General features: G+C 34.5%; 2 protein-coding genes across 4 annotated transcripts in view; both read right to left on the reverse strand.

The window, feature by feature from the left end:
* Positions 1 to 4212: 4212 nt before the first annotated feature.
* On the reverse strand, positions 4213 to 13589 carry LOC117121459. Its single transcript, XM_033266674.1, has 7 exons — positions 13468 to 13589; positions 12596 to 12767; positions 11386 to 11462; positions 10544 to 10564; positions 9497 to 9577; positions 8810 to 8936; positions 4213 to 4758 (listed from the first exon to the last, which is right to left on the reverse strand). Exons 1-7 carry the CDS (start codon positions 13570 to 13572, stop codon positions 4658 to 4660), a joined length of 684 nt encoding a protein of 227 aa, XP_033122565.1. The 5' UTR covers positions 13573 to 13589; the 3' UTR covers positions 4213 to 4657.
* A 1761-nt stretch (positions 13590 to 15350) lies between these two features.
* LOC117121439 (serine/threonine-protein phosphatase 1 regulatory subunit 10-like) overlaps positions 15351 to 25740 on the reverse strand; it is a 24654-nt gene continuing 14264 nt past the window's right edge. Inside the window, exons 7-19 of one of the 3 annotated variants that reach the window (XM_033266649.1) lie at positions 24988 to 25056; positions 24240 to 24615; positions 23445 to 23551; positions 22846 to 22967; positions 22218 to 22256; positions 21847 to 21880; positions 21355 to 21510; positions 20912 to 21051; positions 20364 to 20567; positions 19699 to 19896; positions 18718 to 18802; positions 18049 to 18138; positions 15351 to 17682 (exon numbers count right to left, since the gene is read on the reverse strand). In XM_033266649.1, the coding sequence (XP_033122540.1) occupies positions 17429 to 17682; positions 18049 to 18138; positions 18718 to 18802; positions 19699 to 19896; positions 20364 to 20567; positions 20912 to 21051; positions 21355 to 21510; positions 21847 to 21880; positions 22218 to 22256; positions 22846 to 22967; positions 23445 to 23551; positions 24240 to 24615; positions 24988 to 25056 (1874 nt within the window). In that variant the 3' untranslated portion in view covers positions 15351 to 17428. Of the gene's footprint in view, positions 17683 to 18048; positions 18139 to 18711; positions 18803 to 19698; positions 19897 to 20363; positions 20568 to 20911; positions 21052 to 21354; positions 21511 to 21846; positions 21881 to 22217; positions 22257 to 22845; positions 22968 to 23444; positions 23552 to 24239; positions 24616 to 24987; positions 25057 to 25740 lie in introns of all 3 variants that reach the window. The other 2 variants (XM_033266650.1, XM_033266647.1) reach the window with 2 other exon arrangements.

Here is a 25740-nt window from a genome sequence, read left to right on the forward strand (position 1 = left end):
ATATATTGAAAAGGCTTTTTTTAAGGACAAAAATGTTTCTTTTTTTACTTAGGAGAAAACCTCTAGTGACCTTTTTCAAACCACATATAGAACATTTGAGAAAGCATTTAACTAAACATCTTAAACTAAGTTATGTAAAAGTTATGTATAGACGAGATCGTTGCTTTTGTACCGGTCAACAAAATGAAACACTTTGACAATATATAGGCCTACATATTGCTGTATCTTGGACACTCATATGTTAAAGATTGTTCAATAAAACAATTAAATAATCTTCCAAAAATGTAGGTCTAAAAAGTTAGTGTCGTTCGCACTCTCAAGCATATGGATCATAGTAGGTATATTACCAACAGAATGTATTGACAATTAACATGTTAAGATGGAGTCCTACAATGGACAGTAAAAAAATGCAATAAAAAAGACACAATATTGCAACTAGTTTTATTTGACAATAAAGTAGAGGATAATTTTCCGAAAATATAACAGAGTAGGTTCATTAAAGTAAAGCATTGATTTAAGAATTGAGTTGTTCCCAGCAAACACAAAACGTTATTATAACATTCGCGAACGTCGTGGTTACTAGGTAACGGTTATGTCATGAAATTAATGTTATCGCAACGTCTCAGCAAATTTTTCAACGGTATTTAATTAGAAATTACATTAAAAATATTGATCGATGATTCATATCGACTAGCATAAAAAAAGAAATGTTTTGAATATCAACGTTACTACAATGGGGCAAAAACCGAAGAAGAGAGTTACTTTTAAGATCAATCAGCAATATTGGAGGAACACACGCCACAGGTAGGGACAAATACCGGTACATATAACGAAGTAAAGATTGAGCAAACGGGTCATACATCTAGTTTAGCTCAGTTCCCAGCGTCAGACCGGCAATCCGAAGGTTATGTCGTTGGTGGATTCCTGCAGCAAGTGTCTTTCTGTACCAAACTTTCCATGGGCATGTTTTACTGCATTCCTTTAAAAAAACAACATCAACATAGACCCGCCTTGGGTCGCATTCAGCAGTGGTTTCAATTAGAACTGTAATAAACAGAAATCTTATATAACAAATCAATCTCACAAATAAAACGGTTTTCTGGTTATCCACAGAAACTCTATCGCAGGTTTACCGGGCATAGGGAACACTCTATAATCACTTGACTTCTAGGCAGTAAACATCAAGTTCCAAATGGTCCAGATATCTGCCAAGTAGATCTCTACTATTCCAGAGTGTAACCATTATGATTTTAATCACCCAGCTCTCCGTGAAGTATTACTAAAAATAACTGGTCCAACATATCGACTAGCATGAAAATTATCATCTTGCAAAAATCTCTCTAAACTCAAATGCTTCCTTACATTTTATCAATTCAATTTCCCCGGGACATAAATCTTGGACTGAAGCCTTGTCCTGATTATCAAAATTTTATTGGACAAAATCATTTTGCATGACTAAAATATAGTCTGATGACATCAAAACATTACCATATATAGGAACATCATGACTATATAATGGGCATACAACAGAAAATTTTAGAGTGTAGAAGAAGCTTACCATTGGAAGAATCTCCCTCATTACTTCCAGTTCAAGTTCAAATGTCATTTGTTGCAAAAATTGCATATCATGACTCATTATACAGAAAAGAAGGATATAACCAGTTATAAAATAACGACAAAAGGAAAACCATCATATCAGCTAGAGACTTTCATTTAACAGCCTGATAGCTGCAGGATAAAACCTTTTTGAACGGAAGTTCACTAATGTTACTATATTAACTGAGGTTACAATACTTTTTTCTCTTTACATTCAACAGTAAGTACACTCGCCACTTGCAGGATGGAACGACGCTTCATAAACCAATTCCCTTATTGAGACCAGGGAGTAGAGTTATTTTTAGTCGTTAAAAAAGTCATGCTGTGACAGGAATTGAACCCAAGACCATGGAATTAGAAGGCAGGCATCTTAACCGCTAAACTATTCAATCACATTATAAATTTACAACAAATCAAATACCCGTAGGTGATTCAAGTTCACCACTCTAACACGACAATAATTGGTCTTTCTTGTAGTCCAAGTCATCCGTGATTTCACCACTTTTTAACTCCACACCATGTGGGCGGACCCAGAACAATCATGCTTACTGCACTGTACCAACACTGACTGTTTTATGATCTGATAGCTGGGAAAAACCTAGCATCGTCAGTTAATTAATGGCTGTACACCATGCTAGACTCTCTTGTCGTATAGATAAATCAAATCCAAAACAGTTAAAATCTGAATCGAATTTCATAGTAATCACACTTTCTTAAAGATAGATAAATCACATATTATAAAATTTTGTATAAAGAAAGAATCAATCACACGATATTGCATTTACAAAAGCGTGTTGAGTTTAAACTCATTAACACAGACTTGCTACTTTGTGTGAATAAATCGCGATTCAACATACAACGATATAGACCGTCGGCAAGTAGAAGATAACAAGCAAGTATTATTTTGCTGACCAGTAGCGCAGGCAAAAATATGTTTTACGGATATTATTTCTTGATAAATTCCGCTATATAAAACACTACAATGCACAACACTCCAAAAGGGAAAGTACCTGTTACTGTAACTCCAATATTTACAAGTGTTTGATTAGTGAGATTTGAATACAACACTTAATTATAAAAATAACCGAAAGAGTGTTTGGTGCATGGTACGGTATTATAGCAAACCCATGGTCGCTGGTGTTTGTTGGATTTTGACATTTTTATATACAAAATAGTGAAATAGTGCGAGTCGTGAGATATTTCTCTTAGCTATATATAATGGTAATTTGTTGAAATCTTTAATTTAAATCCTGGTCGTAATGGGTTACGCCTCTATTCCCCCAGATTTTAAATATCCAAAATCTTAATAACCCCTTCCAAGCTCTTTTGTCTCCTCTTTCAGTGTCTTTGAAAATTCAATTGCACAACGTAACAATTTTTTTGTGAGGACAGCCTCTGGACAGCCACCAGCGCTTCGTTTCTGGATCTTTAGAGTTGCCATAGGACTATGCTAAATTAGTTCACTAACAATGGGTGGGGCTGTGGTGGGTGTGAACTCTTAAGACAGAAGCTCAACTTATCAACTAAGCGGTCACCTATTAAAATGGGGTCAACAATTGCAACAAGTCGAGAACTAGGGCTCAAAGCAAAAGTTTTACTGTATATTATCGTTGTTGGTATCACTTTCATCATCATATCATCACCATCGTCATCTTCAATCATCATAATTCTATAAGCAATTCATACTATAATATTAGGCGCATTTATATAACTTACTACTTATTATTTTAAATGTCTTATCAAAATTGATTGTAGTCTATTCTCACAAAGTAGTAAATTTATGTCCTTGTTCGTAAGTCTTTTTCCGATGCTGATACGTGTTTCTTCATGTTTAATTTAGTTTCTAAGGTTTTGGTAGTTAAAAATGTCGCCTTTCAGTTTGTATTGAGTTATTACAACATATACTTGTGAAGAACAGAATAAAATAGGCATGTAAAATTAAAAAATTGTAACACACGAGATATAATTTGCTTCAATAAACAAGCTTTTCAAATTGTTATGTTAGGAGAAAATATATTGTAGGCCTAATTCAACTTAGAAACCTATATTCACATTTTGATGGTAAATCACGTTTTGGAATCATTGCGTGCAGATTTAATTTTGTGCATCAAAACAGAACAATATCAGAAACGGAAAGTGGATGACTGGTGAAGCACATTTATCGTGATATATTGTTCACAAAATACAAAACAAATGAACAAAAGAAATAAACGGACGAACAAAAACATACAAACATAGTGGTGTAGACGATTGAATGGGCGCTGCTTGTCGAGGCTGGGATTAGATTCTCGCAGTGGAGTGTTTTGCGCCACCATCAATGCATAATCACCGTTACGCGCTGTTATTATTTCGAGCGACTTTTTCGTTGATAAATCACGCCGAGAAGACCTACTATCCGAGCAATGAAAACAAATAACTCGCATCGAATCGACTTTGTGGTTTTCCGGCAAGGACCGAGTGGGCACGCTATGGGAACATTTCATTGAAGCTCAGTATCACCATGGAGTAGTAAATCCGTTAACATGCCGTGATCAACTTAGACCTAATAGTTAGAAATCAAGGTAGTGTAAATCGGATGTAATTATTTCACTATAGGCTATGTTAGATAACAAGCAATTGAAACACCAATAAAATAAATTTATTCAAAATATTCGTTTATTGAAGTTTTTACTTAATAAACAGGTTGCATGACGTAACGATCGAGCTTACGTTAAGTCTTAAATGATAAGCGAAATTTATATTTTAAAAGCGATTCTTATTTAGGCCTAAATCTGTAGAGCTAAACAGACCAACTAATGCGGTACATTAGAATGTTTAAAATAAAATTGTAAAAAGCAATATAGAACAATGACATATTAGATATAGCATATATTTCTCAATAACAAAGAAACCACTCTGGAATCTTGTATCAAGACTTTTCCTGAATCACTGTGTCACATTTGGTATTAACTTGCACATCCTTGACCACTTATAGTTAGTATTCTATTGACAGATGCGCCATTAGAACTTCAGGGCATCCAGCCTAGCATGTCGGATGTACCCCTGGGTGCTGGATGGCGTGTCATGATGACGTCATTGACGATAACTGGTCACTGTGGTTGTTCTTGTAGTAGTCTTCATAATCATATTTAACGAACGTTGAACGGGGAGCTGGCATTAAACCTGCAATACAAATGTTCATCAAGTAATTTAAGAAACTGTAAAACATTTTCATACAAGTAAATTACGGCCCCTCGTAATAGTCAGAAGTTCTTTCTTGGTACTGCCTGAACCATGGTGTAATAGGAAATCACTCGACTTTGACTCCACCCATTCAACAGCATGCATGCGTAAAGAACAAAGCTCCCGCCAACGCGCATTTAAGCGAGTTACGCACCGTCTTTGCCCTGTATAAAAAGTATTCCATCCACCATTGTTCAGTAAGCACGAACACCGCAATATGGGTAGGTTTATCTTTGCATTAGAGTGCGTGCGCAATACGAAGGTTGTGCAAGTGCAGTAGTCTTCATTACAACTACAGAATACGGTATACGAAAATACAAAATGACTACAGAAGGTTTATACACCTAAGTAAACATTATAACACGAATGTTACAAATATTTCAACACAAACTTATTAAAACTAGATAATGAACAAAATACGTATTAGGAGAATGATTGAGGATAACCTAAATATGCCAATTTCGATATACAGTAATGAAGATTAATTATTCTAAAAATTCAAACGAAATTTTGAGTACTGTACTTGAGTACAAGTAATATGCGTTTCACTGCAGATGATAACGTTTACTAACACTGTGATGTTCAAAATAATAAAATAAAACACTGGGAAATATTTATTACATAAGCTTTGGCAACAGTATTGCTGGCTTTATCAGAAGCAGTTTTAACATTAAAATGCACCTGATTAACACACATAATGCATCTTTTATCAACAGATTAATACATCTGTAATAAAACCGTGTTGAAATATACATATAACTCCGAAGGAATGCACTCGTGAATCTTTGTTTACATTCCCAGCTGTTTTACTTGAATTTAAAAGAGATCAAAATAATATTTTGTTTGACATTTTGAGTAGTTAAACCTGTATTTTAATAACGTACTATATTTCTTATTCTCAATCATCTCTAATACGTAAATTGGCTGTAGTATTTGTGAAATTTTAAGTTATAATATTTATAGCATGCATGTGATAATGTTGACTGAAGTATCTGCAGACACTATTTTTATAGTCCTGCATTTCTAAAAATTTATAAGGGTTATTTCTCACCAGTAGCCTTCGATCTGCATTCTCGGACCTTCTTCAACTGAATAATGTTGGCCTGTAGCCAATGTCTATCGGTGAAGTCGTTCAGTTGAAGAAGTCCGACAATCAATCACTCAATCTACAAGGATTTATATAGCGCCAATATCCATAGCAGAATGCAATGTTCTTGTGGCGCTATGACAATGTGGATTGAAAGCTACAGGTGAGAAATAGCATATATTTTTTGGCCTAACATGAATGAAACTTGATATACTAAACTTGAAGCTAAATGTAATGTATGTGATTATAAATATATAATTGGTTGACACAGTGCTACCAATGTTATATTTTATACGCTGACTAATAACATGACTCCATCTACTTTCATGTATCGACTCCTGATTTGCACGTAGGCAATCAGCATATAAGTGGGTGAAGAAGACAGGGCGCACAGAAATAGTGACAGAGAATGGACCGTTGCAGTCAGCCCTGCCCCCTAGGGTATTTTTGCTAAGGTCCAACAAAACGGCTGCATTTGTTGGACATGAGCGTAATCCTGGCAATTTTTTAATTGGTCAGTTGTTAAGTTTGATTTCCTCCTGTGACTCAGTAGGGTATTCTGGGGTTTTTACGGTGCCTGAGCACCCCATTAAAAAAAAAACCAGAAAATTAATAACAATAAATGGCAAAATAAATTAATTCAGATATTAAAAACCAACCTATGATCCATTCCTAGTTTTGCAAACTGCGTAAAATTCAGAGGATGTAAAATTTTTTAATTCAGCAACCATTTTTTCAAAATCCTTCATATGTCACCGTCACTACAGCGTTTTCTTTGCCTTTATGAAATCAACATCATCCCAACAAGAAAGCTTCACCATTATCATTATATCGTCATCGTTTTCACGAAGTGACACAAACTTCGAAAATCATATTTTTTCAATTTTTTTTTTCTTTGACATTTTGATTATGTACATCGAACTTTACCTTTTCATCTAATTTTAACAGTGGAAATAATTAGCTAATTAAGTTAATTAGCCGTTGCGCACAAACCGAGATAAATGCATTTTTCGTTTTTACGAACAGACACAAACTTTCATTGGGTTATTAAAAGATGCGCATGCGGCGTTGCAATCGTTGTGATCGCTAGGTAAGGGCTAGCTTGGCTAGGGCTACATGTAAAAATTAGATTTCCCTAGCTTACCTAGGCATACCGGTACCCTTCTTGCAGTATAACTTGGGATAGGTCTATACACGTGCATCAAATGTGGAATTATTCGTAAAAACATAATGATTAAAGCAGGATAAGCCAAGATTGTAGGCCTGTTTTCGCCCTTTACTACAATGGTTAACACATAGCTAAAATACAGTTTGTGCCTTAACAACGGGTGCGCGTACCGTTTCCACGAACAGACACAAACTTCACTCTACATGTAAACAACATATGCTGTGTTTATTCTGATCGTTTTCACGAACAGACACAAACATTTCACGCTAATTAACAGGTTGGTTAAAGTTAAGAAAAAAATAAATAAATTACACATCTGGATTGTTTAATGCTTTATCTTTAAACATATGTAAAAAAATATTCAAAATTCCGTTATCTTGATAGTGAAATTTACGGATTTGTGAAGTAGTCCACCTCAAACGCGTTTTTCTCAAAACGTTGCTTTTGTCGAAATTGAAGTTTGTGTCTCTTCGTGAAAACGGTGACGATATGCTATTCCTCACAATACTCATTATTAACTCTATGGCACTATTTATAATTACATATTATAACAAGAACCATTATGTCACATTTTCTCTTCCTTCACTCATTGTCCTAATCACCATCAGCTGCATGAGCCTCATATCACTGAACATCAAATTGTTTGCGTCATCATCACCTAGCAACATCACCGTACTGTCAACATCAACAATTACATCTAGTCTAGTTAATATGTGGATTGACCGAGAACTAATTGCAACAGAAATAAATGTTGCAGAACCTGTTCCAGAAATATACTGTCACATGTGTCGGATCAAAAATGGTTAAAAATAAGATAGGCAACCATGTACGGTGATGAATCAAACCAGACAATGCAATAAAGTGTTTGATGTTAATTCATATCTTTATAATTAACAATTTTCTCCTGATTAGATTTGTGGAACTTTTAGTATATTTTGTGTATATTTCAGGAACAAATTCCGAAAAAATATTTCTGTTGTAACTAGTTCTGTGTTCATTATAATTGTCACAGATTGACTGGACTAATCACAATTGCTACCATGATTATTATGCCATTATCATCAGAATGCAATATCACCATTGGTATCAAAATCAAGATTGAACCAAATAATACATTTTTATGTTACCATTAAATGGACAAATTTTGGATGGTCGATCAGCCAGTCACATTTTAATATTTTGTTTATCCAAAAATCTGACAGGTCTATATCAGCCGCTATTGTCTGATCAATGACAAAGTCAGCGAAACAAATATTTCTTTATCAGGGGCAGATCCATAATTTTTTGTTTAGCGATCTATTAAAAATTCAGAAGGTGTACAAATACCTACCTTCAACCACATCATAGGTGAATGATCCCCACATGATGGAGTGATTAATAAACTACAGCATAATATTTTCAGAGGTCTTAAATAAAAGTCTTAATAGACACAATTGGTGACAGGGAAGAGTACTGGTCATGTGATGTATAGTGTGAACTTACAGGAAAAGGTAATGTTATGGTTGTAAAAACAACTGCCAACTGTAATGTGAGAAATAAATGGCAAGTACAGGCAATATGATTGTCCAAATAGTGTAGTGTTCGCTGTGCATTTTGGGCTTCTAAAATTAAGTGCAGGCTTCTAGGCTATTACTATAGTAAAAAAAACAAAACTTGCATATTGGTAAAATTTTAGGGGGATGGGGCTAAAGCCTGTTTTCTTCCCCTGTTTCCATGCTCAATAAAAGTAACCTTACCAAGAGCTCTTGATGTTTCTACAGCTTTAGTTAGCTCCTTGTGCCTTCTTTGGCACACACTGGTCCTGTACCAACTGTAGATCTCAAGTGAATGCGGACAAACAAACTGTTCCAATAGCTTAACATTCTATGTTAAAAGACAAAGGAAAAATCACAATAAAACTGGCAATATTTTTTATTTACTTATTAAACATGTACTGCCCAGACCCGGAAAATGACAAAAAAAAAAAGAATTAATAATTTTGCAAATTTAACTTGTTCATTTGCAGTAACATACAAATTATTAACCTGAGCGTAGAAATTAACCTGATTTTTGTACAGTTTTTAATAAAGTTGACGTTTTGACTAACAAATTGTTTGTTTTGAAACTTCTACAGATTGGAAGAAAGGTAGGCCTAACTTTATTTTCTTCATAAAATATCAAATGGCAAGCATCCACTTTAGGTGTCTTATAAAACGTATAATGAATGTTTTGTATTCGTGCATTGGGAAGAATGTTTTCATTCATTGCAAGATTGAATGTTCCAATCAACTCCACCTCATTGAATGAAATTAGTCAATCTTTCAACTCATTAAAATATTCTTCCCATTGCTTTCATAAACATTTACTATTTGTATAATATTTGTCTTTTAATAATTCATATATATTTATTTGGTAATTTTCTTTTTTAAATATTGATCACTTACAGTATGATGCAGTACCAGTTCTTCATTTCGACACAGTGGACAAGGGTTGCCACATACTTTCAATGTTTCACCCTTTCCTCTCTGAAATAAGAAATAACATGTTTAGTCAAAGAAAATTGTGTAATGAATACATAATCAACACTTGATCAATTAAAACAAAATCACAGGTTTATCCGATGATTGGCCTTCTGGCCACACAAATTCCCTGCCACCCCCCCCCCCTCCACAATGAATCCGCCCATGTGTTATGTATTTTAGTGGGCTGAAATGTGTTCTTGTGCGATGAAATGGTTTTTATAGAGCTTTATGCCGATGATATTCATGCCAATAATACCCCGGTGTCCAACCTTGGCCTGCGGGCCAACTTGGGTCACCAGCTTTTTTGATTCAGCCAGCCACTGACATTTATTCACACAAGTTACGCTAGCTAGTTAGTCGAGTGGTGTGAACTTGTGCACGGCGCGTAGCAAACGCCAGTATTATTGATACGCAATCACAGGCATACGATAATCCACCAAAAGCCTCCCCATTAGCGTATGCCACGGAGTCAGCCACTTACATTTATTCAGGAAAGAAAGATTTTTTGGGCTGCGCAGATTATTATTCAGATATGCCGTGCTGCAAAACTTGGTAATTTTTCCAAAACAAAGGTAGGTCATGTTTTTTTAGGTCAAACTCCCGACCACAACTTCAATCGGAATGGAAGCAGATGCATCAAACACGCTTCTCCATTTTAAAATTTAAATTCAAGTTTTCTTTTGACCATTGTAATTACAACATTGGATTTAACTGCAAGAATCATCACTAATGTAACAATAACAAGTTAAACACAGGGAACAGCCAAAGATCAGATCTATTGTTAAATAAAGCATTAAAGAATACCAAGTTTGATTTTGAAAGAGGTACATATTATAATTGATAAGCATATGGGAAGGCAGTACGAAATACATTAACCCAAATATTTCGCACAATTGATAGGATTTTTTAAAATGTATTAACAGAAATTTAAGACAGGGTGAAGAAAAAAGAAAAAGGCACTACACTTACTATACAAGTCTTTCTTGTTTTCTGAAAACAATAAAAATAAAAGTTTTTATTTATTACAAAAGCACACAACTTATGAAGAGGTCACCTTTGATTTTCCCAAAAATGAATCACAATTTTTTGGTTTTACTTTTTATTCGGAATCACTTTTGTTATAGTGGCACAAAAGAAGCAAAACACATTCCTTATTGTTAATGGATGCAACAATTAATAATGTATATTTTTAAAGCAGGAAGTATGTTTTTACACATTTTAATTAGCAACAGAGTAAACCATATTTACTTATGGTATCTCAATAGCGGTAATGGTGGCTGAGAGTGTATATTTTTCTTGAATTGAGATGGAGGTAAAGAACACTGGGCTAATCATCAGATAAAAGCTTAAGCATAAATATAGCAGCATAAAAAGTATTTTCAAATATGTATAAATGAATTGAATTCACAGATTTGAAATAGTCAAATATTCAAAACAGTCAAAAGTTTCTACATACATTTAACTTAATGGTTCACACACAACAAGTTATGCTAGCTAGTTAGTCGAGTGGTGTGAACTTGTGCACGGTGTAGCAAACGCCAGTATTATTAACACGCAATCACTGGCATACGATAGTCCACCAAAAGCCTCCCCTCCATCAATGATTTGAATTATAGTCAAGATTTGACTAATCACAAAAAGCCTAGATGCACGATTCAAAGGATGTTTTTTTGGGGGCAAAAACTTAACTTGCATTGTGTTAATCTCGCAGTCCACTTGCAAATTATGGCAAGGATTAACATACACCCGGCGTTAGTTACGTCTGGTGTATTTCTGAAGTCTGAAAGTAGCATTACAGTAAGTGAACTTACCTTTGGTGGAACCCCACCCTTAAAATTGCGTCTATAATTTGCCCACACCGGCTTGTCACCATATTTCTCTAAATAATCTGTGAAAATATAATATATAGTTAAAGTTGTACAATGTAAATTTGTATAATATATAACAAAACTTAGTACTATAACTTTACCTTATTTAAAAAATAATAAGACTTTTGAGTAATCATATTAAATTACATATTAGACAAGAATCACCATAGCTCATTGTACACACAGAGTGATTAAAGTTAGTCAAACTTGTACAGATCTAGAGTGCCCATCCCTCTTTTTTAAGCATTGGGACCACACTGTGCAATGCTTTGAGGGGATCAGCACTCATCACAGCAAGTTTGTTTACATCAACATATGCCGGTACCCATTTATACTCCTGGGTATAGAGAGACAAACATAGAGATAAAATGTAAATTGCTTAAGGACACAAGCAACTTGCACAGCGCAAGTTTCAAACCCCTGACCAATAGGTTGATAGTCCCAGCCCCAACCGCTGTACCAAACGCTTCAGGGACCGGTACACATACTTAGGAAAGTTAAAAAAACTCAACTACTGTTTGCTGATGCTCTCTCTTTCATCTTATCATCCACACATCATCTTATCATTTACACATCATCTGAATATCTACACTATGCATCCTCCAGTGGCTGATCCAGAAATTTGAATAGAGAAGGCTTTGGGAAGGACTTTCACAGATGGATGGTCTTTACCACCTCAGCCACACCATGGTTGGGGAAGAGGTAAGAAAATTTATGGTTACAGATTATGGCACCTCTAGATAGCCGGAAATGGCAATCTCAGACAAAATTTGAATATAATTTTTTTTTTCTCAATTTTTTATTTTAAGTTTGAAAAATTTAAGGGGGGGGGGGTGACGGGCCAGCTGCCCCCCTTGAATCCGCACTGCCCTTGATTGTCATCCTAGACTGAACGACATTCCAAGTAGGACGTAAACCCCTTAAAAAATGCTCCATCTCCACGCTGAACATATTACTTAAAAGTAGTTAAAAATGACCTATTCCCTAGCTACCATTTTTTTCTCTGCTTTAGTTTGTGTTCTTAATACATACAATTTGAGCCATTTGATTTGAAAACAAATGAATGAACTGTATGTCATGACAAGCAATGACTGCCCAGGGGCAGATTGGGAGGGAGGGAAAACAGGGGCTTATGTAGGTATTCATCATGTACCTTCACTTCCTATGTAATTTATAGCTGCACTGATGTCCTCGGCTGTTAATTCTTTTTTTTCTACTTTCTCTTCTGTCTTCACTTCATCTTCATCTAATTGTTCCTCATCGCAAAGCCTTGATGACGTAAAGATGAACTTCTTATTGAGGATACTGGTCTCTGAAGGAAGTATCTGAGTTTTAGAACAGTAAAACAAATAAGTTTCATACATATTGGTTGCTGAACATTTCATATTTTTATGAGGTATGGAGACTAGGCCTATTAAGAATACAGTAGCTTGACTTCATAATACAGTATCAATATTAATGGTATCAATTAAAATTAACCTTGTAGGCCTACTTTACTTTTACTGCTGTCAGATATCTTTCATGACCATTTTGTCCCACCCAGAAGGTTTGCTAAAATCTTCTATGTGAACTGTACTTATAGTAGTACAGTATCTTACCCTAAATCTCCTACAAATATTATTTTACAAAGTTTTATCTCCCACAACTACTGATGTATTAGATGATTAGTACCTTTCCGATGTGTGGAAGGTAGCCTCTCCCTGGCGTCATATAAATATGTTTTATAATCTGGCACACTACTGACTGATAAAGTGAAGTGCATACTTAACATATGCCTAGACTAGGTCCATAGCTAGGGCTAGGCCTAGCCTAAAGTTACAAGCCTAGGCCCAGGGCCTAGCCTAGGTCTTAGTTGTTGTTAGCATTACTGTAGGTATCACCGCATCACACCCGACATTCACCACCGTGCTCATGATTCAATGCAGTGGACACAGCACAGGGGCTAGGGCCTAGCCTTTCTAGTAGCGAATAGTGGGCCTATATAACTATACAACGGATGTAGGTCCAACAACGGTATTAAATTACCTTAGTATTGATAGGATTAATAGTAAAGAAAAATGTGTTTTTTAAGCTAACGGCACGGTTTTGTAAGATTAATCGTCGACACAACATTCGCATGGAGGCGGCCATCTTGTCTAAACCTACGCAGCCACCACATTAGGTAAAGATGGCGTTGAAAGCAAAGGTTCCGCTTATAGATTTAAGAATCATCCATTTTAGTTGGCCCGGTAATGGTATTGACAGAGGTATACGTAAAGTCCATAATTTTAATTTCTTAGTTCATTGTAATTATATCAAGTGCTAAATAAATAAAACAAATTAATTCAATTTTGAATTGTTGAATTTACAGGTCAATTTAAAATCTGAAACAGAGAAATAATTGCCATCAATTTAACAAACGGACAACATGGATAGATAATACTTCTATGTAGGCCTATCATTATTTTACATAAATAGGCTAGTAATCAATTTCAGGTTTTTGTAATAACATCTCTGTAAGAGACGAAAATAATATACATATTTTTTCAATCTGTTTCTTGTTAGAAGTAATTAACTTCTTTTATTATTATTATTATCATTATTATTATTATTTTATTTATTTATTTTTTAGGCACACAATACATGTGCCAATGATTGTCAAGAGCGAATATATCACTATCCTACTTGCAGGTGACAATCCCGTACACAAGACAAACATACACACACGATGCTTTACACAAACTAAATCTCAATATGAGATTTAGATTTAGAGAGTGTAAAGTTGTTTTGTCGTGAGAAAAAAATCCTGCAACTGGCAGGAATTGAACCCCGGACCCTGGGAGTGGAAGGCAAGCATCTTAACCACCAAGCTATTCAACTCCACTCGATACAGTAACTTTTTATATCATTCAATATTTATCTATAAATGATTTATATTTATAATAACAATATATTTTTTAATTGTTCTTTTATTACTTGGCCTTTAATAGTGGACGAAAGCGTATGTCGCATGACGAGAGGCGTTCTAATGATGATTTATTAAATTTTGTCTTAACAGCAGATATTAATCTTTATTTTTCAACGAAACAGTTTATGAGATGAATATATTATATATTATTACCTATACTTCGCATAGGTAATAATTGAGTAACCATGCTAATTCCCCTAATTTTCACTGAAACTTGGCGCCATCTCCGGAGAGGGACGCATCACAGCTAGGAATTAATATATGGCATACATGAGGTGGGAATTAGCGCCCCATTCTCCTTTCTCAAATGCATCTCACCTCTTCTCTTTAGAATAATGTGCTGTATACAGGTCATCTACCTAGCTCTAACACTTTAATAATTTTAAAGACGGAAACTGATTGAGGGCTATAACCAAATTTTTCCGCCAAAAAAAGCAGCATTCACAATTACTTTCATTTAAAACAGATGCAGCCTGTTTAGGCGAGATTTTTTTTATATAGGCGCGGCCTACTTTTTTAGTGAACTCTCTGACTGCCAATAATAGTGATTTTGAATAAAAACAACATTTTCTTGTTCGCCAGTTAGCGCTTCCTCTGCCACAAAAAATTAAAATTTCAGAAAACAAAATGTCTAATTAATATTTATTACGCCCTCTGCTCCCATGAAACCTTCCAAAACTAAGATTAAATTATACCTGTACTTCTCTATTTCAAGCATTATCAATCTCATTATTTTCTGCTCCGCCTAGATGCTTTTGGAAGAATTATTTTACTAAATATAAAACATTTTTTCCGCCCTCCTGACGAGCTTTAGAAAAATAAGTTCGCTAAACAAGGTATTAACGAACGGTTTTGCCTTATGTGTAAGAGCGGCCGACCTAAGATAGAGGCCTATTGATTTATATTGAAGACAAAGAAACCAAAACAAACTTTGAAATAAATGAAGCACAAACTTTTGTAATTTCAAATTTGACGACGTTTAACCGTCACACTTATTGACAAACATATTTATTATTTTAAGCCATTTCCATATCGGCATTTTGTATCATTTTTATATTCATGGAAAGAATCTTACCTACGAAAAACAGGCATAATACAAGCAAATCACTTAAATAGGGATTATATTCCTCTTTTGGCAAACTAAAATTATTTGGCTCAACCATTTTCCACGCAGGATTAGCTCATTTTAATACAGTACATAATATATGATAATCAATAGGTACTCATTCAGCATCAACTGCCAACGAAAACGAAAGGCCACCAATTTCTGTAGCTACAGTTCAGGCTATGGTATTTTTGTGTTGTTGACCACCGTGTACAAATTGTGGATTACACACATCAATGTCTTTCCATATGCATTTACTGATCATTTAATCTTCTATAATAATCATCCGTTGAAATATTCTTATTGCTGTAGAGCCTTTTATATAAGTTTCACTATGTTTTATTATAAACGACTGCGGAGGGGTCACGGTATTTCTTTTCATCATCCCTACTGCCAAATTTGTTAAGTGAAGCTGTCACTTATGACAGAAGCTATATCATCATAAGTTCATTGACTGGTTGTCTGCGCGTCGTCTGCTCTGTTGCAAGGACAATAATAGCTGTATGCTGTACATTAGAGTTAAAAAAAATCATCTAAAATGTGTTATTGTAATTGCTGCCATATTGTGTCTCAATTTATTCAGTTGACAATGTCGTAGAATAGTTGCGAGTTGTCCCACTGTCGACGAACATATTCACATTAAACTGTGGCCTTATGGAATCGAACAAACACCAAAAACAAACAACTTATTATAAAAATAGTCTTATTTTTCTGATGATCAAACATTATCGATACACATTATACATATCTCGATTAGAGATGATAAATTACAAAAATCTAAACAAACAATAATACAATCAAGTTCTTAACATTGTTCAAATTACAAATCGGTGTCTGTCATTATCGGAAGAACAATTAAACCAAGGAGTGATGAAAATGGCTCACATTATCGGGAAATGAGGGAAAGTCCCCTATAAAAAATTTACGTCACAGAAAAATCTGAATCATGTTTTTGTAATCATAGATAGATACAAATGGTTTTATGGTTAGGAATTAATTGAATACGGTACTTATTCTTAGCTTATATTTTCACGAAAAATTCACCACGTATGACGTCAGTATACTTGCTATGCTGTCTTTGCATTGATATAAATACAGCAATTTGGTACATACTGCATGCAGACTGTTTTCAAAATGAATATTCAAGCTTGGCAAACTGATTGGAATGCACAAGATCATTACTTGCGCCTTCTTGGGCCACTCCTCTCACCCATTATGCAGCCTGGTCTTGTTCCATAGACTTTGGTTAACATACCACTTTCAAACTTGGTTACCTAAGAAACTACCAATGTAGGGAGGAGGCTGCTTCCTTAGCAATCAATCAGTAATTCATTAACAGTACCATTTGAAAAATTTCTTCTATAATAAAATTCATTAAACATTTTTATAAAGATTGAGATAAATAAAGTACTCATTCCCATGATTAAATAAGTTCATTTTTTTAAATCATTAATTTAACACAGGCAATATTTCAATAATCTATTTTATTTGTAAGCAGCTTAAAAAACATGGTGGGGTTTTTTTCAACATGAAATACCAATCAGTTTGATACATTGACTGCATAAAATACTGAACGATCAATTTATATTAAAAAATTATTCAAACCCTTGAAATTTCAATGGGCAATCAGGTCATTGGAAGTTGGAATGGCAAGATATGATTGGCTAGTTTTACATAGTTGCATATGAAGCAATCACTTGCATAATACAACACTAGACCATCAGCAGTCTCAACATGTTTTTTTTTTCCGTGAGTTGAAACTTTATTTCTGGCAGCAATTGTAGCTCAATTCATCATAAATAGTTTTTAACACTTTCATAGTCTCTGATGTTATTCTCATTATTATGCATTTCTAATTTGACATTGAATCAATTGAAATCCACGTCTTCAGCAGTATTACAATCATCAAGATTGATAGTTGTCTCTTGAAGAGTTCATAACGGAGGACCGTTGATTCCAGGATGGAGGAAGTGACATTGACTACCCATCCTGCAACCGCCCCGATTCATAAAATGCCAGCAAGGTTCAGAACGGCCACCACGACCACGGCCACCACGACCACGCATTCCACGACTACCACGCATACCTCGCATCGGACCCCTTGGTGGTGGGCCTCGTGGCTCTCCCATACCAGGAGGGAAAGGAGGGAACCTTGGTGGATGTGGACCTCTGTAACTCATTGGAACATCTGGGGGAAAAAATACACATAATTAATTGTTACATTCAAATAATCTCAAACAATAAACATATTAAATAATTATAGGCTAAGAAATAAAAACTGCATTTTCCAAGTATTAATTCATTTGTAAATGTTGAAAGAGGGCAAAACACAATAATAACAACATAATAATTGTGGATTTATATAGCGCCTCACGTTGATGCAACCTCGAGGCGCTTTACAATTTTTAAATTTAATAATCTTAAAAATGATATTTTGTTTTTAACTTTCAGGTCCAACATTTAAGATGGTGCTTGGCATGAATTTAAAATGTATTATTTAAATATGAATTATGATGAGAGAATACATATATTATTATATATATATGTTACTTACTGCCTAATAATCCGCCTCTTCCTCTTGGTGGGGGTCTCATGAAACCCCCTGGATTATTTGGGTTAAACGGCATCCTTGGAGGACCTCCTCCTGTTAAAGACAAACACACAAGATATTAAAAAAAAATAATATTAATCTATCTAGTTTACTCTGAGTATGTAGGGATTCAGTATGGATCACTACATGGCTGGCATTAATGCTGTTGCCTCATTATGTGAAAACTGAACATAATTGTTGGAAGGAGAAAAATATATGTGATATTTTATATATTATTTTTATAAATATCTATCTTTCATATTATTTTAAAGACATTTTCATCACTAGGATTCACAGCATCTTTCCTACAATGTTGTTGGAGAAAGATACTCAACTTTAAATAAATAAAAACAGATATACAGTATACAAATATTTACTGGGTTGGGGTCATAGTTCAGATTAGAGCCGGAGGTGAAAGTACAGCCTCCAAATCACCATGGGCTCTAATTTGAACTATGACCTGATTAAAATCCCACTAAATATTTGTTTTATATACTGACTACATAGATTCCAGGCTATTGACTGGCTTAAGGACATGGCTTGGAACTTTTGCCAGATTTTAACCAATCAAATGCCTGGAATCTATGTAGTTGGTATATACATGCAATAACAAATTCAAACACTTACCATGACCTTTTAATGTGTCCATAATTTCTTTCAGTTTTGATGTTAGACCCTCTTCCTGCATAATATTACCCCCTACATCATGGCCTTGGTTCTACAAACAAATAAATGTATTATTAATAGATTGAACTGTGTGTGATGAAGATATTACTGTTATGTGTGAATGATTATCATGTGAGGTAACAGTAAACAGAGTAATGATTCAATAGTAGACATAGTAAGATTCAACATCATAACAACTGACTTGTTTATTTTTGTGGATCTCGAGATTGGTCTCTAAATTCGGAAAAACTGTACTCAAGGAAATTATAGTTCGCCCTCCAATTTCAAACCTAAGAATGTGAGGTGGTCTCAGGGTTCGTTCAACAACAGACCTTGCTGCTAACTAAGCCCTACCCCTTGGATTTTGTTGCAAAGTTTCCAAAATACAACATTGTGAAAACATATATGCAAAAACATGAATTTGTGGGACTACATGTGTTTGTGAGACGCGCACATGTCTATAGCCCTGTGCTGATTGGTCAGTCAACTTTGATTGACACTCCAGAAAGGCCCATTGGAGGGTATAAGCTTTGCGTTAAAAGATGAACATTGTTATAGTAGTTTTTACTTACAGAAAGTGGTCTCGAATTAAAGGGAAAACTGCATAAATCTCATATTTGGGGTATTCAACTTTTCTCTTTTAATGAAATATGGTCCTTTTGTATTTTAACGATTAAGTATAGGTTCACATGTGCCACTTATCTGAACTGTACAGTAATCAGGTTATTACAGGTTAATACCAGTCTGCTGCCCTCTAATTTCAAGATATTACTTCCTAACCCAACTTTGGATCCTGACACTTTGTTTAGCATGGAGGCATCAAGGTCCACATAAAACATTTATCATCAGTTACATAATAATGCACAAAATTATATTGAATAGAATTATATATATTATACTAAATGCTTAAAAACAAGAGAAAATAATGTAAAATATTCCAACACCTACCATAAGTGACGATAGAACCTGATGCACGTTGTCATATGTTGAAGGAGCATTGGGATCACCGACCTCCATCTGGTTAGGGTCGTACGGTGCATTAGGGTCGTAAGGTTGCCCATTCATGTCATAAGCCACATTAGCGTCATAATCTGCATTTGGGTCAAAGGCCATATTAGGATCGGAAATCTCTTCTGCATTGCTTTCCTGATAGAAGAAACAGAAACAGCTCAGTATAATTTGTACGTTTTTGAAAACATAACTAATGTATTTACCTATTGATAATTTATTACATGGTTATCAAAAAAATTTAGCAATGGCCATGACCATTATTATTAACACTATTAACGTCACAACCATCTGGAGAGTGGAGCTGTACCATGACAAATAAAATGCCTGCTTCTCAACCTCAGGGTTCAGACTTCAAATCAAGTAATAATTTTCTCATATATTATGGGCATGATGATGACATATATTATCACACTCATATAATGGGCAAATAATATCAATTTGTCACACAAATGCATATACTGTGGACATAATGTCAAATCACTTGCTATTTCAAAAGATTGGGAGGGGGGGGGGGGAAATCAACCCCACAATTATATCCAATTTCAAATATTAGGAATTGGACAAACAAGTTATTATCCATTTTAACTATCAAATATCCTTACATCTTCCAGCGGTATTCTCTTTACCACAGAGGGCTCCAGGATCTCCGGGTCTGGTTCCATCGGCGTATCGGGAAGACTTGCCTTGTCAAAAAAGAGCACCTGCAATACAGCCATTTCACGTTGCCGCTGCGTCTCCTTCTCTTGACTATTACATACAACCTCTGCTGGCGCATTTTGTAGATAGATCATGATTGGACGTTGCCACTGAACCAAAAATTAACACAAGTTTAGAATATGTAGGAAGTTATAAATGTCGATGTATGTGTATATATAGATAACAGCATTTCACCTGAATAATAAATTTATAAGTAATGAGTTTAAAATCAAAATGAGGGCACTAGTGGTAGGCTGGTCATGCCTATCAAATCACAAAATCATGGGTTCAATTCCTGTGCAAAATTATGCTTCAACAAAAAAAAAAAAAAGTGTTATGAGACGTATTAATTTTACATAACTAAATGATTTGAGAGCATTATGTATTCCTTTAATATTTTTCAAGACATGTAAATCAGTCATTGATGAATTCTGCAAACAATAGTGATCCTTACCGGCATATATTCTATTGTTCCGTTTGATGATTTTTCGTCTTCGTTTGGTATCACCTTCTTCACAGACATCAAAGCTTCTTTCTCGCTTTCCCTCTCTAGTCGTTTTGCATCAGCAAAATTTGAAACTTTATTTACATTTACTGCAAAATTAAGACAAGAAAGTGAGTATGGAAACATTGTTGGTTGATTAAACAAGAGGTAGTAAATTCATAAAGGGGTAACTTACTTTTGGACAAAATAGTCTGATAGATAGTGGCACCATACAATTAACCAATTGTTTAAATGTAACTAATGTAAACTTATTGACCATTGTTTATCATTTCAATGAAACTTAATGTTTTAAATTTAATAAATGATAACTTAAGGATTGTTGTACATATCACTTTAATTTGGTATCTGTTCAACTGCCTTACACATTTAAATAAAATAATTGCTTTGCTTACCTCGTTCACTTTCATCCAATTCAAAATAATGAAAAGATACAAGGTTTTCGTCTGCTTTCCATCTCACTGATTTCTTCTTTTTCTTTGTTTCTGATTTATTGTCATTGGTTGAATTGGTCTCCTCATCTTCTGTCGTTCCCGCAGAGTAGAATCGAACTGGTGAAATAAAAAAACGCATAATTATCATGGGTACACTCCTGCTTCTATAAACATCATTAGTATCATCAAAGATAATAAATAGAACAAGAGAGCGTACTCCCATTTGTAAATACGTCACTCCCCAAGTTAAGATGAGTCACTATCACCATTATGGATGCCCACTATGTATGAGTTCACAGGGAGTGCGCCCCCTTCGATGGTATGATGATAAAGAAAAATAAGGAAATCTACCGCCCTGTACAAAACTATTGTATCATCATGTGGAATGCACGGCATACACATTTTTAAATTTTAAGGTTCATTTGTTTTATGGATATGAAAATATTAACTTACTTTTTGGAGCCTCAGTTTTCACATCTTTATCATTCTGAAATTAAATAAAAAATTTAAAAAGAACTTTTATTCCATTTTATAAAATTATTATTTTTTTTAATGGAAATCCTATTTTATGAGCGTAGGTTTGCAAGAGCCAGATTTTGTCATGATCTTTAAGTTCAATACATACTGTGAGGAAGAAATGGAGGTTTAATAATGCTCTAAAGAAAACAAACAAAATATAATGAACTGAAAATGACAGCATTCATAATATTACAGTACAATTCCAGCAGCAAGGAAGGTAAAGTGTGTATTTGGTACTTTCTTGATTACTATGAAAACAAATTGAATGACAATTACGGTTGTAAAAACATGGAATATATGCATACCTGCGGCTCTGCAGTGGACTCTGTTACATCAAATGGATTCTAACAAAAACAGAGAAAGTGAAGATTAACAAACTAATATTATCATTTTTGATCTATGATTTTATGTCTTACAAAAATGCTAATTTAAAACAGGATTATTTTTATAATTACTGATATTTATTTTTAAAATCAACATACAGAAATTAAGTAAAAACCAAGGAGCACATTATTAAAGATATTAAAGTACAGCTTGCCCCGAATATTTGGGGTGGTCTCAGCGTTATGTCTCCAATTAGAGGGTTAACTTAGTGTTAAAAACGTTGTAGATTATTAATGGTTATTTGCTTTTTTAGGAAAAGTGTCTTGAATTAAAGGGGTCTGAACTCGGAGGGTGCACTGTAGCTTGAATTCATAATCCCAAACTCCTCTCAACAATGTTAATCCCCTCTAGAATATCCTGTTTAACGTAATATCTACCTCAAAAATATACTTCCCGTAAAGCAAAGTGTACATACATACAGTTCACAAACACGCACATATATACACACATGTTTGGTTTTAATGATAATAAAGCAATCTTGAATCTTGAATATACAACTACAATGATGTACATACAGGAAGAACTATATAACAAGAGTTTATATATTACCTTTGGCCCACCCTTGGGTGAGATTGGCTTAACTGGGGGTTTCTTGGGTTTCCGTCTTATCGGTGCTGTCGGAGGTGCCAGCAGTGCGTCCATGAACCCTGCACTTTCATGGACTGTATGGACTAATGAGGCAAAAATGGTCAATGTTAAACAACAGTTAAAACAGGGTCTCCACCTACTGTTTGTAAGTTGAAACAGTGAGCACACAAAGCAGTTTACATCTAAAACTTTTAAAAAAATCTAAAGCCCTGACCAGACTATCAAATTTTGACAAAGACATGTGACATGCCTAAATATGGTCATGATGACATCACATCATGGCCGTATATAGGCACATCATGACTACACATGGCATACAACAGCTTTTTTGTCAAAGAAAATTTGATAGTGTGGATAGTGTGTTTTTTCGATGTGTCACAGCCAATCAAATAATGGAGAGGTGAGGATGTTTATATTTTTATTACAATGATGAGTTCAGCTATAAATTTAATATAATGTGAATGAAAAACACTTCTGAGGAATTACACTACATGACACATCTATTCCCATGGTAAAAATCTGTTTAGATTGGGGGCAGTATAACAAGCTTCAATTCTTACCTTTGTTAGGTTTGGTCAGGACTTTTGGTTTGTTTGTGTCATTATTGTTGTCTAATTCTTGTTTCACTTTCTTTTCAACTGGTTGTGAAAGTTTATCTAAAACTGGCCTGTAATGAAGAACAACATTAACCATTTTAGAACGATTTGACACCCGATTCTACCTAATAGATTTGATAAGTAACAGTTTTGGTGTCACCAAACCTGATTAGAGGATTCTGATCAGATGATTGATGACTGGTGCTGTCACCAGTATAGAAGTGTATCAGCATTTTATTTGTTACCGAAAGTGATCACTTAGGTAGAATCGGCTGGATTTGAACACCATTTTTTATTTGAATTTAGTCTGTGTCGGAGGACCCACTACAGTACTGTACTTGTATCAGCCGCCATTGATTGGCAATGACATTTTTTTACCACCATTAACTCAATGTATAAAGTTAATAATTACAAAGGCAGTCATGGTTGGAAAAAATGTACTATGAGCAGTCAGAGGCATCATACATCAGAATCTACTCAGATTCATTCTGGATGTGGGGGCAGGAAGGGCACAGAGAAAAAAAAATTGCTCAAGACTAGACTGTTGGGCTATATTTAGGCAACATTTTTTGCTAGAGGCATAATTTTTACAAACATAATTTTAAAGGAAGGAATATTTTTTCCAGGAATGCAATCATTTACGATAATCAAGGTATAATATTGAAAATAAAATTAAGAACACAACCATACAAATAATACATCACGAGTAATAATCACAATAATTTAAATACAATGATGAATGTACCAAATAATACTTACCCTTCTCTTTTGGTTGTAGGTAATTTCTTATCTGACGTACTAGAGGCGTTTACAACCTTTTTCTTAATACGCATTTTTGGGAGCGGCGTGGCTTGCTCTAGGCCTGTTGACCTGAGCTTAGCATGGGCTGGTCCCGACACTTTAGCTTTTTTCGGTTTAGGTGGATCAAAAGTCTTTGAGTTTGTTGGGCTATTGTCATCCTTTAGCTTAGCAACTGGTTTGCCAGATTTGATTTGTGTTATTTTTAGTTTGCCAACTTTCTTGACTTCAGTCTTTTCTGGCTCTTTTTTCACATTCTCAACAGGTTTCTTTTCAGAGGAATTTCCATTGCTTTCTTCCTTTTTAAGTTTAAACTTCCTCTTCTTCACAGGTTTTTCTTTAATAAAACAAAGAATTAGTAATGATAATTGTAAGGAATATGTTTATATCATGTACATAGATGTTGAATAAGATTTATTCAGTTCATTAAAATGTTTGTTTAAATGAGAAATTAATGTTAGATGAAAATATTATCTGAATTAACTAAGGAATAAACAAAAAATTTAAAAATAACATCATAAGTTGTCTATAAATTTGGATACTATACAAAATAAATTACAAATTCTTATATTAAAACAGTTACATAGAAATTAAATATATAACACAGACAAAAAAAACAAAAACCACTAGTTTAAAAGGTTGATTGAATAAATTATTTTTTAATAACTTAGTTATAAACAATTAAGATTTAAGAGTTAGGTTGCCTCACCTGGTCCAGGACTATGCTTGATCACTTTCATCCAAGAATCTACTAAATCACTTGCATTGGGTTGTAGTTCTGAAATTAGATTTTGTTAAACGATTTTAAAACAGGATTTTACTTATTTATTCTTTATCCACTAATTTACAAGAGAACTCATATAATTATATCGAGTAATGCAGAGCATTTTGTGGTACCAAATATTACCCTGGTCATTAGATTAAACACCAGTGAATTACATACTCAACTCACTGTGTGATCAGTTTGCAGCTACCACTCACAGCATACTGGTATTGGCCTTAAGCCTACCAAGTAATTATACTGTATATACTCACATAGTCACACACAGAGAAATATTTTGCTCTAGATATAAATGAACCGCCAGCCTTGAACTGGGCACTTACTGCATTCTACTGTTGCCTGACAAATCTAACTCTGTTCCTGTGAGCACTAGACGATGCAACGCTGTTTGCCAATGGCAGTCTAAACAGATCGTCATTAAAAACGGCTTTTTGAGCATGCGTCAAGGCATTGCGTTCTCATGATGTGATGCTACGATGACATCACATCATGACCATATATAGGCACATCATGACCATATATATAGGCACATCATGAAAATATATAGGCACATCATGACCATATATAGGCACATCATGACCATATATAGGCACATCATGACCATATATAGGCACATCATGACCATATATAAGCACATCATGACCATATATTGGCACATCATGACCATATATAGGCACAGCA

Source organism: Anneissia japonica, unplaced genomic scaffold, assembly GCF_011630105.1.
Source record: "Anneissia japonica isolate Jap-2015-1 unplaced genomic scaffold, ASM1163010v1 scaffold41793_len627382_cov181, whole genome shotgun sequence".
Taxonomy (NCBI): Eukaryota; Metazoa; Echinodermata; class Crinoidea; order Comatulida; family Comatulidae; genus Anneissia; species Anneissia japonica.

Bases quoted from the DNA above. Each gene is read 5' to 3' on its own strand.
- LOC117121459 (XM_033266674.1), bottom strand. From the start codon at position 13,572: ATGGCCGCCTCCATGCGAATGTTGTGTCGACGATTAATCTTACAAAAC. The intron at 10,565-11,385 runs GTAAGTTCACTT...TATTGTTTTCAG, and splicing joins AGGGTGGGGTTCCACCAAAG to AAAACAAGAAAGACTTGTAT. The intron at 4,759-8,809 runs GTAAGGTTACTT...TTTGTATTGCAG, and splicing joins AGAAACATCAAGAGCTCTTG to GTTTAATGCCAGCTCCCCGT.